Source organism: Macrotis lagotis, chromosome X (assembly GCF_037893015.1).
Source record: "Macrotis lagotis isolate mMagLag1 chromosome X, bilby.v1.9.chrom.fasta, whole genome shotgun sequence".
NCBI lineage: Eukaryota > Metazoa > Chordata > Mammalia > Peramelemorphia > Peramelidae > Macrotis > Macrotis lagotis.
The window spans coordinates 94,064,437-94,078,213 of NC_133666.1; the positions used below are offsets into that span (position 1 = coordinate 94,064,437).

A 13,777-nucleotide genomic window follows, 5' to 3' on the forward strand; every position below is an offset into this window, starting at 1 on the left:
TCTCTGCTAAAGTTGCTTTTTTTCAAAGACTTATAAGAAAGTGAAATTTTCAGTGTTACATGATAGGTTATTTTTCAAAGGAATACATTTGAAATTATCAACAACTACATAATTTGATCTAAATCACTAATAATTAAGTGAGTGGGTTTCAACCATTTTTTAAATCTCAGGACACCTTTATGTGTATCTATTAATATATTATGAAATAGCATATATAAATATTACCAATTTTTAAAAGTTGAATTATATCTGTTGTTATTTTTTGTATTAGAAATTAAAATTGATAAATTTAAAAAATATTGGTTTACTAATTCATTTAAAATAACAATAAATGCATCATATGTTTATATAATAAAATATTTCTTACAATAATAACAAGAGTAAGAAAAGTGGCATTGTTTTACATAATTTTGCTCATTTTTAAACTATTTGACTTAATAGAAGCAAATGGGTTCTCATATCTGCTTCTTAATCTTTTATGATATGCTGTTTTTATTAAAGGAAATAGAGAAAATTTGGCCTAGAGGGTTATTTTTAATAGGCAAATAATTTTTTAGTATTATATTGAATACAATTTTGACCTCATGAACCCCACTAGAAAGATTTTGAGAACCATCAGGGACATTTTCAAAACTTCTATATTAAAGGATGCAAATTAAAGCAACTTTGTGATTGCCTTAGATCAGATTACTACAAGGGGCAAAAAGTAAAAATGACAATTATTGAAGGGACTATGGGGGGAATATTGCCAAAAGAAATGACAAAGGGACAATTTCAGAGAAACTTGGGAAGAATTTTATGAATTGATGCAATGAAGTGACAACAATTTAGACGGCAATTTAGCTTATAAATAAAACAACTTTGAAAGATTAAGAACTCCGATAAACACAATTATCAGCCACAATTCCATAGTAAAAAAGATGAATGGACACAGGATATAGAATAAATGTACAGTTTCATATATGGTTAACGTAGAAATTTATTTTGCCAGATTATACATATTTGGTTAAAGAAATTTTTTTCTTTTCCTTTTTCCAGTTTGAGGATGAAGAGGTAAAGGAAGGGTAAAGATAGGGTAATAAAGGGGAAAAAAAAGAAAGAAAACATTGAAGCATCTTTTTAAAAATGTGTAGAGAGGTGGCTAGGTGGCGCAGTGGATAGAGCACTGGCCCTGGAGTTAGGAGTACCTGAATTCAAATCCCTGAGTTCAAATCTGGCCTCAGACACTTAATAGTTACCTAGCTGTGTGGCCTTGGGCAAGCCACTTAACCCCATTTCCTTGCAAAAAAATTTTTTAAAATGCATAGAAATGAATAGAAAGGAGGTCAAAAAGAATTAAAAACAAGTTAGGCAGCTTTGAGATTTACATGTTAAGTTTTTAAAAAATGTATTTTAAAAGATAAGCAAGCAGTGCAATATAATTCTATAGTTTCATGTACAATCATTGCTTTTCTGTTCTACTGTGTACATAAAATGATCATTTTACTTAAATTCAAAATTTAAAAACTAATTTATAACTTTTCCTCTATGTACACACATGACTTCTTTTCATTTAAAATATGAAAGCATAAAGTTATTTCAAAATTTCATGAACTACTACATAAATACTTTGTAGTCATACTTTCTATTAATTAGATATATATGTGATTTTTCTTTTTTAAAATAATTTATTTTTCCTAATTATGCACATTTTTGAAAGAATAACCTCTAAAAGGTCTTACTTACATGACTAACAATGGCAGGGTCATCCAAAAAAAGAAAAGAAAAAGATTTTGTTTTTTCTTCTTTTGGCAGTTTGCCTGATTGCAGCAGATAAAAAATAATGAAAATAAAAATGAAGCCCAAAATTCTACTATTAATAAAAATATTACAGAACAGGTAGAACTGAATTCCACTTTTTAACACTGGTTGCTACTAAAATGGACTAAACATACTTACCTTGTAATAGTTTTCATCAGCATTAAGTGCTTTTGAAAGTCCAAAATCACTGATTTTGGCATAATGTTGGGTAACTAGTAACACATTTCTTGCAGCCAGATCCCTATGCACAAAATTGTTCTCCTCCAAATATTTCATCCCCATGGAAACTTGATGAACCAATTCTATAATATTCTTATCCTTGACATGCCTGAAAATCATAAATAGATCTTTAGCAGGTCAATATTTCAATTTTATGACAACAGAAAAACAAATACTGAAACAAAAACTTCCTCATATAAATAACTTTAAGACTTGTCTTTATTCTTTTTCTTTTTAAATAATTTATTTCACTAAATAGTTTCCAATTACATGAAAAAATTAACAATTTAAAAAAAAATTTGAGTTCCAAATTTTCTCCCTCTTTACCACCTATCCTTGAGAAACACAGCAAATTTATATTAACAGTACATATGAAGTCATGTAAGACATATTTCATTATTAGCCATGATGCAAATGAAAATACAAACAAAATAAGGCAATTAAAATATAATAAAAATAAAAAAAGAATGGTTCAGTCTGGATTCTATCTCTGGAAGTGTATAACATTTTTCATGATGGATATTTTGGAATTTTCTTGAATCATTGTCATGATCAGAAGAGCTAAGTCTTTCAGTTATTCATTCTTACAGTATTGCCATTACTATGGATAGTGTTTTTCAGGTTCTGTTCAATTTCACTGTGAATGAGTGAAGTTGCATCATTTTTTATAGCACAATAGTATTTCATCATAATCACGTACCACAACTTGTTCAGCCATTCCCCAAATGATAGACACTACTCAATTTCCAATTCTTTGCTACTATAATCTGACTAGTGTGAGGTGATATCTCAGAATTAATTCTCTAATCTGTATAACAACATATTTTCATATGCCTTTCATATGCCTTCTTCTGAAGAAATGAATGGAAAACTGTCCATTCATATCTTTTGATTACTTACCAACTAGGAAATGGTTCCTTTTTATAAATTTGGCTTAGTTCCCTACAGAGTTGAAAAATGAGACCTTTAACAGAGAAACTTGTAAAAATTTTCCCCAGTTCCCAGGGTGCTTTAATTTGGTTCATACAAAAACTTTTTAATTTCTGGTAATTAAAATTATTCATTTGCTTCCCCTCTATTTCTTGTTTGATGATAAATTTCCCTTATCTATAAGGCTAGTGAGTACATTTTCCAGTGCTTTCCTAATTTACTTAAGAGATCATACTTCACAAATATTGATCTTATCTTGGCATATAATTTGGGTAGGAAATGTTTATATAATCCCTGAGATTTGTCTTGCCTAAAATAATTCCAAATTATTTTATATTGTTTGCTGTTATTTTGAATGGAATCTCTACCTGCTGGGCTTTGTTGGTAGTATATAGAATTGCTAATGTTGTATGTGAGTTTATTTTATAGCCCATGATTTTGCTCAAGTGGTGAATTGTTTTAATTAGTTTTTTTTAATTGACTCTAGGTTTTTTTTTAACCAATATATCATTTGCCCAAGAGGAAAAGTTTTTTTTGTCCTTGTTGCTATTTTCCCTTCAATTTCTTTTTCTTGTTAAAACTCTAATACAATATTGAATAATAGCGGTGATAAGCATCATTGAACTTGCTTCATATCAAAACTATTTTGGGGATTGAAGACATCTTTTTATTCTAAATTTTCTGGTTTTTTCTTTTGCTAGCCTTCATAATTTTTCTTAAGAAAATAAGTTAGTGGGGCATGAAAGCAGCATTCCCCAACAACTCTGACCCCCCAAAACCCCCAAAAAACAAACAAATGAGGGCTCTAGCCAAAATTTAGAGGGGGCAGAACCCACAGAAAGACTGAGTGATACATTTTCCCAGTCCAAGATAACTTAGAACCTCCACAGGAAAGGTGTGCTTCACCAGGACCTGGGGTGGGAAAAAAAAGCCACTACTCAGCCTAGCCCAGCCCAGTTCAGCAAAGCCCAGCCCAGCCCAGCCCAGCCCAGGGATCACCAGTAACAGCTTGAAGGGGAGAGGAGAGAACTCTGCTGCACCTGGGTGAGTGTGGAGTGAGGAGCACTGACCACAGAACATGCAGCAAAAATCGGGAGAAAGCATCCTGCACCCCCAGAGAAGGTAAGGGAAGTCTACAGAGATCTCTCTGCTCTTCCTGGGGCAGGACTCTGCTATTTGACTACACTCAGACTCAGGGTGAAGTTTAGGCTTCCTTACTAAGATAACTGGATCCCACCTTATAGCCTCAGGGCAGAGAGCAATGCTGTGGTCATCTACATATCAAAGCACAGGCTAGAGAGCTTAAGACCCTGGAAGAATAAAGGTCCCAGTGAGTGCCCCCCCCCCCAAAAAAAACAACCCCAAAGCCTTGGAAGTGCTGTAAATTAGCCTTGGGCTGAGGAAATGTGTAAACAAGAGAAAAAAGAAGGCTCTGACCATAGAGAATTACTTCAGTCCTATGGAAGATCAAAACACATACTCTGATGATGACAAAATCGAACCTTCTGTATCCAAAACCTCCAAGAGAAATAGAAAATGGGCTCAGACTGTGGATGAGTTCAAAAAAGACTTTGAAAAGCAATTCAGGGAGATGGAGGAAAAATTGGGAGGAGAAATGAGAGCAATGTGGAAAAATCATGAAAACCAAATCAAAAGATTGGTGAAAGAAATACAAAAAAATACTGAAGAAAATAATATGTTAAAAACCAGTTTAGGCCTAATGGAAAAAGGAAACCAAAAAGCAAATGAGGAGAAGAATGTCTTAAAAAGCAGAATTGGCCAGCTGGAAAAGGAGATAAAAAAGCTCTCTCTGAAAAAAAATAACTCCCTCAAATGCAGAATGGAACTAAAGGAAGCTGATGACTTTGCAAGAAATCAGGAAGAAATAAAACTTCCAAAAAAAGCCAAAAATTAGAAGGAAAATGTGAAATATCTCATTGGAAAAACAACTGACCTTGAAAACAGATCCAGAAGAAATAATCTGAAAATTATTGGACTATCTGAAAGCCATGACCAGGAAAAAAGCCTAAACTTCATTTTTCAAGAAATAATACAGCAAAATTGCCCTGAGATCCTAGAAGCTGAGGGTAAAATAGAAATTGAGAGATTTCACCGGTTACCCCCTGAAAGGGATCCCAAAAGAAAAACTTCCAGTAATATTATAGCCAAATTCCAAAACTCCCAAATCAAAGAGAAAATTCTAAAAGCTGCCAGAAATAGACAATTCAACTACCGAGTTTCCATAGTCAGGATTACACAGGATCTGGCAGCATCTACATTAAGGGCTTATAGGGATTGGAATATGATATTCCAGAAGGCAAAAGATCTTGGTTTACAACCAAGAATCAGTTACCCAGCAAAACTGAACATCCTCTTTCAGGGGAAAAGATAGATTTTTCAATGAAACAGGGGACTTTCAAACTTTCCTAATGAGACAACCAGAGCTGAACAGAAAGTTTGATCTCCATGGGGAACCATAAAGGGAATGGAAGAGAGGGACTACCTATGAGGAGCTTGATGATGTTGAATTGTTTGTATTCCTGCATGGGAAGAAGATATTGATAACTCATATGAAGTTTCCCATTTATAAGAGTGGTTAGAAGGAGCATATATAGATAGGACATAGGAAGGAGTGGAATATAATGGTATGATGTGGTAAAGGGATGGAGTCAATGGGCAGTGGGGGGGGGAGTACTGGAAGAAAGGAAAAGGAGATGAAGAAGAAGCTGAGAGATTTCACATAAGAGTCAAAAAAGAAGCTTTTTCAATGGAGGGGAGGGGGGGAAGGCAAGGGGGAATGAGTGAGCCTTCATTCTCATCGGAAATGACTCAGGGAGGAAATGACATACACACTTAATAGGGTGAGGAAATCTGTCTTGTCCTGGAGAAGGATGGGAGAAAAGGGACAGGATGAGGGGAAATGGGGGGGGAAGGGGGGAATATGTGACAGAAGAGAGGGAAGATCAAGGGAGAAGGTACTCAGATGTAACACACTTTTGGACAGGGCCAGGATGAAAGGAGAGAAAGAACAGACTAAATAAGGGTGGGGAGGAATAGAGTGGAGGTACAGCTAGTGATAGCAACTGTGGGGAAAATATATAAGCAATTTCTCTGGTGGACTTATGATAAAGAAAGGAACTCACACCAGAGACAGAGTCATTGGAATCTGAACACAGACTGAAGTACAATTTTTTTTTCTCTCTCTCTATTCTTGAGGTTTCCCATCTTCTTGGTGGGAGGGAGCTTATGTTTATTCTTATGTTTACACTTATAACATTCAATTTATATCAATGTATGGCATGGAAACAATGTAGAGAATGTCAGACAGGCTTTGGGGGGGAGGGAAGGGAGGGGGGAAATTGTAGAATTCAGAGCCTTGAAAAAAATGATGGGTATAATTTACTATTGTATATAATTGGAAAACAAATAAAATGTTTTAAAAAAAGAAAAGAAGTTAGTGACTGCTAGGTGGCGCAGTGAATACAGCACCAGCCCTGGAGTCATAAGGATCTGAATTTGTATCCACCTCAGATATTTAATAATTGCCTAGCTGTGTGATCTTGGGCAAGTCATTTAACCCTATTGCCTTTCAAAAAACAAACAAAAAAGAAAATAAGTTAAATATTCTTTTACATTTGGCTAATGACATTGACTGCATACAGGTCTTCATCACTCCATGTTATTATTCTTCTTTCAAACTGTTTACAATTGTGTGTAGGGTATTGGGATAGGGGAAGCACTTCTCAGTGAATTTTCCATCTCCTGAAAGCTAGTCCATATTGGAATTTAACCCAATGAACAAGCATACCTTGTCAAACATCTATAATTGATTGACCTCCTGTAGCATAAGCTAAATGAAAGACTGAAGACAAAAATCATTAATTCAAGTTCTCACTCTATGACAACTCCAAGATGGAATAGAATTGGAACTTTGTTGAGTGTTAACAAGTGTAAAAAGACAGAATATGAGCCTGTGAACCTTCAATGCTTTCCTTATAATTAACATTTTTGTAGGTACCTATAGGAAGGGGAAAGGGAAAGTGGCAAATATTTTAGAAATGTTTGTAAAATGCTATTAATGAATTTTCTAGAGCAATGATGCAAAACTCAAATAAAAATGAAGCTATTAAATCACACTTATTCCTGTCAGTCATAATTGTCTTAGAATTGTTTTAACATAATGTTCTAATGTGTTTTTATTTTTTTTAACATTTCTCAATTACATATTAATCTGGTTAGTGTAGCACAAGGAAGTTTTGTAAGCTTCAATAAGATCTATGAGTTTGATGCCTTTGCTCTAGAGGAACAATAATACTGATATAATTGCTAGTGGATTTTCCAGAATACTCCGTAATTAGAGTAAACACACCTGTTTTTCTGCAGATATTTATTGAGTGGACCAAGTTCAGCCATCTCCATGACTAACATCCAGGATTCAGCTTCACATATCCCAATCATTCGTACAATGTAAGGATTATCTAGTTGTTGCATGACATTTGCTTCCCTTAATAACTCATCTTTAATTGCAGGGTCATTGGTCTCATTTTTGAGTATCTTTATGGCCACTAACTTTTCACCTCTGCAAAAAAATTCAAACACACACACATATATATATATATATATACATATATACTAATTCCAAATAATCAAATGAAACTATTCATCTCTCTGCTGATTGAATGAAAATAAGCTATCTTTTGAAATAAATGATTAATTGGTTTCTTCAGATTTTTTCCACTGATATTTCTCTTTTCATTTCAACCCACCACCTAAAGAGGAAAAAGTTTATTACCTCAAGCTAACTGAAGAAAGCAAATAAGAGGCAAACCCCCCAAGGAAAAGTTGGAATTGAAGAATATTTCTTATAGAAGTATGGGATATTTTAATTTTCAGATGCATAATACCTACTAATAAATAATCAGAAAAACTTAATACTAGAATCAGAATAGTCCCCTAACTTGTGGAATGTTTTCATTCTAATGGTTCAATTTTAAATAGACTTTTTGTAACTTGGAACACATTTTTCCCCAAACTTATAGCAATCCACAAATATTGATTTAACTTACAACATACAGCTAAAGTTAAAAAAATAGCAAAAAAATATAATTTACTAAGAAGTCACATTTTTCTTTTAATATGATAAAACATAATGATTCATAAGAAAATACCTTAAAAACATAAACAATCTATCCTGAGCTTGGTATAACTAATCTGGCAATTAGCTCTGTATTCACATGCATTCAGATGCTTCCAGGAAAGGAGTATTACTTGGCAATGATCATTTCCTAATTGAAAATATTGTAGACATTTATTGTAGATGTTGGCTTAAAAGTACAATGATTCTGGAAGGTTAGCAAAGAGATGTTTTACCATTGTATTATATTTTCTGATACTGTATCATATCAACGTGTTACCTGTCTTAGGTCTTGCCTTTGGAAAAATCTGTAAGTTAAATATAATAATCATGGCTTAAGAGAAAGGATCTTTCATTTTAGAACTGTGCCTGTCTTCTCTCCACCATCTTGGCTGGGAATCTTTCATTTTAAATTCAGGAATACATAAAGAATGGGAGAGAGGTCCAACTCAGTCTTGAATGATTAAATCAAAAAAGGGGACCATTGTTGCCTATTTGTATCTTTGAATTTTCAAATCATGTGCTCCTACTGAACTTAATTTTACTTGAATAAAAATTATCTATATCTAAAATGATTTCAATTTTCTTTTATATATTTCAATCAACACAGAGGCTTAAACACTGCAAAGTGATGAGTACTTTCAGGACTTTTATTCCTAGCTCTAAGACCGTTTATATTCAGCTATGTTTGAATCTAGTTTAGTCAAAGTCAGCTAAGTCAAATGTCATACATATTATTCAATCACTTTTTCCCACTGCCTACAGAGATCTATTTCAGTAAATCTTTTTTAATAAAAACAATGTATAGTGTTCATAATTGTACTACATAATAATGGTACCAGAAATTTATATCAAAGTGTAATATCCAATGGATAGTTAACCATATAGTGCATTTAAGGATTAGGAGATATATATATATACATATGAATATATATATAGCATATAGATTCATATAATAAAGGCATCACATGTAATTGCTAACAGATTTGGAAACAACAACTCACTTTTTCATCCTATAGCGACCCCTTTTAACAGTCCCAAAGTTTCCAGAGCCAAGTTCTCCTTCTTCCAAAGTTAGCAAGGTTCTGTCCAGACGCACCTCTTTGGGTCTGATTTCTTCTGGATCTGCATAGGGACTTTCATAGACTGCAGTGTCCATTGGTAAGGCTTCCCTCTGCATATCTATAAAATAATTAATCACATTTTTATCAATCCCACTCAGGGGTTGAATTTCCTTTAACAAATACAACTTAATAAATATATATTTTGCTACTTTTTCATTTTTTCAGTGTGGGACAAGTAGTATCCTATACCAATATTAATATTACTCTTTATTTAGACTAGTTGCTATGGGAAATTTTGATAAATTTTTAATCTATTAGAGCAGATTTTGATTCTATTTACCAAATGAGTAAGACAAAAGATTTAATAGATAAATTTATTCTATCAGCTCCTGAATGCCTCACTAGCATTAATGTGATAAGCAGAACTGCTTTTAATTAACAATGAGAAATGAGAGAGGTAAATGTGCAATGTTCATTTCATCATTGATAAAATAGACAATGCCATAATACAAATATCAAAAAAAGCAGTTTGCTACCAGAAAGACTTTCCTTGACCATTTATTTTTATTTTTTTTCTCTTAAGGATTCTTTAATGTTATTTTTCCAATTGCATGCAAAAATTGTTTTTAACATTCATCTTTTTGTAAGATTGAGTTCTACCTCTCTTTCTTTCCTCTTCCCTCCTAACAGTGAGTAATCTGATATCAGTTATACATGTTTAACCTATTTCCATAGTAATCATGTTGAAAGGACAGAGATAAAGGGGGAAAAGAAGGGGGGAAATCACATAAAACAAGTTTTAAAAAGTAATAATAGTATACTTTAGTCTGCATTTGAACTCCACATTTTTCCCCCATCTGGTTGTGGATATATCCATCACAAGTCATTTAGAATTATTCTTAATCACTGAACTGCTAAAAGAAACTATGTCCATCATAGTTGATCATCACACAATGTTGCAGGTAATGTGTACAATGTTTTCCTGGTTTTGCTCTCTTTACACAGTATCAATTCATGTAAGTCTTTCATGTTTATCAAAAATATGTATGTACAATGCTAACCTGACTGTTCACTGCCGAGGGTATAGAGGTGGGAAGGGAGGATGGAAGGAAATTTTGTAACTTAAAAATGTACATGTGCATATGGAAGAAAAAATTTGAAAAATAAATACATTTTTAAAAAAGAAAACAAATTCTGATGATTTTATTTCTCATTATTGATATTGCTACTGATAATTGAAGATAAATCAAATTAAGTTCTAAATTATTAGTTTCACAAGAGTTGGTTTGTACCAATATTATAAGGTGTGAAGTATATGCATATATATGCACATATATGTGTAAATTTACATTCATATATATGTATATATATATACACACACACATACATATATGTATGCATGAATTTTTTCTCCAATTATCACAGAAAAGGATTTGCTCCTGACTCTCAGTTTTCAGTATCTTTAAATCATGGTGCCCAGAACTGAATATAATAGCACAGATGTGTTCTGATCACGATGAAGAAAGTACATCATTTCTTTATTCTTTGTAATTATAACTCAATACAATTGAAGATTGCTATGGAATGTAACCTCACACTACCTTTTGTGAATATTGCAGTCAACTAAAATTGTTCAAATGCTTTTAGGCACCTTGCTATTTTACAATGTACGGTACTTATGGAACTGATTTTTAAGAATTAAAGTATACTTTACATTGAATTTTATCTTGAATTTAGATTCAGCCCACAATTTTAGTATTTTTTTTAACAACTTGACAATGTCAATAATTATATTAGTTATCTGTCCCATCTGGAAATTCTTTAAGAAGAGATAAGCCTTAATATAGTAAAAGAGTCTAAGAAATGAAGGCATACCTGTGAAAATGCCTGTGAAAATATGTACATATAGTAGATGGAGTATCAACTTTGGAAAAAACTAATGGGCTTATTTGGTTGGTTCATTCATTCTAGAGGGAATGAAGAGCAATAACATGAAATCAGTCTGGAAAGCTAGACAAGAAACAATGTGGAAGGGTTTAAATGTTATTCTATAATGGATTAGAGAGACAGATAAGATATATCTGACTTTCTATAAATCACAGATTCTATAAATCTTATATATAGAGAGACTTTCATCTTTTGAAGATTGTTTTGGCAGCAATATGGAAACTAAATTAAAAGGGGAAGAACTAGAAGCAAGGATTCCACTTAAGAGGATATTGCAATAGTCCAGTCTAGAAGTTATATGGCTGACCTAGGGTAGTAATTTTCTAGGTAGAAAGATGTTGGATGTGAAATCGATTTTTAAGATGTGGAAACTTATGGATGGGGTTGCAGGGAAGTGATGGAGTTAAGAGTAACTAGGATACAAAACTGAGGGCCTGGAGGAATGGTAGTATACTCAGTATGAATTAAAGTTTCAAGAAGGGATGGATTTGGAGGATGAAGATGATTCCATTTTTGACATGATGGCTTTAGTATACAACTGTGATATCCATATGGAATTAGAGACAGGCAGGCAGTATTGAGAGAATGATAATAAAGCCACAGATTAGGATATAATATAAAGATTTGAAACAACTAAATTGATGCAAATGCCAAGAGAGTATAAAGAGAAAGAAGAGATGTTGATTAAAGTACAGAAATTACAGAAAATGGAGGGTTAAATGAGTATGGTTTAAACATGTGATTTTTACATACCTAGGTCAGCTCCCAAAGTGGTACCATCTGCCCTCTGTAGCACATAAGGATTAAGTTCAACTGGACTGTCTCCCCGGTTAACATTGGAAGGATATAGCTGAAGTACAAAAAGAAACATTTTAATATAGCTCATGAATATATATATATATATATATATATATATATATATATATATGACCTATTGTTTCTTTACTTATTGTAGCAAATTTAAAGAAAGACAGACAAGAATTGTAGAAAAACAGTCAGAAATTAACTAAAATTTTATCTCCTTCAGGTTATTGCTTGGGCACATTTTGATTAAATAAAGTATATACTATAGGAACAGAAAATCATTGTGAATATTTCTGACTATTTAATTTCAAGCATTCTTACAGAACTCTCTTCTTGTGGATTTTTTTTCTAACTAACTAGATTAAACAGCAATAATAATTTTAAAAACTATCATCTTCTATCTTTGATCTACTTGCCTTTCTTCCTAGGAAACATTAGAATCAAAGACTAAAAAAAAAGAATCAAAGACTAGAAAATGGAAGAATGTTAAAGCCTGATTAGTAATTTTTTTTTTATTTCAAAGGCAAAGGAAACTGAAACACTGAAGGGTAAAGCGTCTTGCATATAGTCACATAAGTAGTAAGGGACAGAATTGGGAATTGAAGTCAGGTTCTCTGACTCCATATACAATGCTGTTTCTCCTTCTGCCTAATCTAATAGTATGGCAAGATATGGGATAGTGAGAGTTGAGAGGAATAGAAAGAATCAGATGAAATTATGCTAGCTAGGTTTGCACAATGGAAAGAATACTGGATTTGTTTTCAAGAAGACCTGAGTTCAAATCTGTGAACATTTACTGTGTAACCCTAACCAGGTAATTTAATCTGTCAGATTTCGTTTTCTCAATTCTAAAATAGGGATAACAATGTCACCTACCTCTAGAATTTTTGTGAGGATCAACTGATATAATATTTGTAAAGTACTTTGCATAGTGCCTAGCAAATAGTAAGCACTTAATAAATCAATCTTCTTTCCTTTCTTCCTCCCAACAAAAATGGTGCCATGAAGATGAAGGTCCCAAATCTGGGACCTTCCCAAAGACTGGGAACTTCTTTCCTACCTTAATTAAGACTTAATTCTAAGACTGAAATGCTTTTTTAAATTATGCCCATCTAAAAATTAAAGCAAGCGAAGGAGAAGCTCCACTGAAATTTTTCTGGCTTTTCCATTATAAATGACATATTAAAGGTAGAAAATACAACTTTAATTCTAAGTAGCCAATTCAAACTGTAGCTGATTCTGAATATTGTGGGATAATCATTTGTGAGTCACCTCAACTATAAATGTCACCAGTCCTTCAATTAATATAAGCCAAATTAAGCTATCACAGATTCCATAAACTGTACCATTTAATGAAATCTTCTGGAATCAATTTTGCCACTAGGTAGTTTATCTTTGATTGTTCTCCAATGTTACTATTATGCTTTCTATTTTTTCTGTAGAGACGTGTGGAAAATTTGGTGGTGAGGACTAGATTGTTACAATGAGATTTTCTATTTAACTTCAACGGGAGTCAAAAAATTTTGTATTTCAAAATTTTCCAAAGATATCAGCAATAAAAAAAATTATAACAATTACATAAATTGTTCTAAATGTTTTTCAAAACCTTCTTCCAATCAACCATTTTCTTATCTCTCTCTCTCTGCAGCACTCTTAACTCTCCAGTCTTTTTTACCTCTTCTCCATTAACCTCTTTGTTCTTTAGATTTCTCTGTAGCTTCTTTCACTCATCAGTGAGTCCCCTACTACGTGTCAGACACTGTGTCAAGCATAAGGCATACAAAGAAAGACAAAAAATAGCCTCAGCTCTCAAAGACTTTATAATCTGGAACTTTTCTTTAAGAGAGTACTTGTTTATCCAAATCACTTGACTCCTGGC

General features: G+C 32.8%; 1 protein-coding gene across 4 annotated transcripts in view; it reads right to left on the reverse strand.

Annotated features, from left to right (window-relative positions):
• Nucleotides 1–13,777, reverse strand: part of SYK (spleen associated tyrosine kinase) — a 156,132-nt gene that overhangs the window by 31,176 nt on the left and 111,179 nt on the right. For 3 of the 4 annotated variants that reach the window (XM_074203877.1, XM_074203876.1, XM_074203875.1), the window contains 4 exons: nucleotides 11,848–11,944; nucleotides 9,088–9,265; nucleotides 7,319–7,528; nucleotides 1,939–2,128 (listed from right to left, as the gene is read on the reverse strand). In XM_074203877.1, coding sequence (XP_074059978.1) covers nucleotides 1,939–2,128; nucleotides 7,319–7,528; nucleotides 9,088–9,265; nucleotides 11,848–11,944 — 675 coding nt within the window. The remainder of the gene's footprint in view (nucleotides 1–1,938; nucleotides 2,129–7,318; nucleotides 7,529–9,087; nucleotides 9,266–11,847; nucleotides 11,945–13,777) is intronic. The other variant, XM_074203878.1, reaches the window with a different exon arrangement.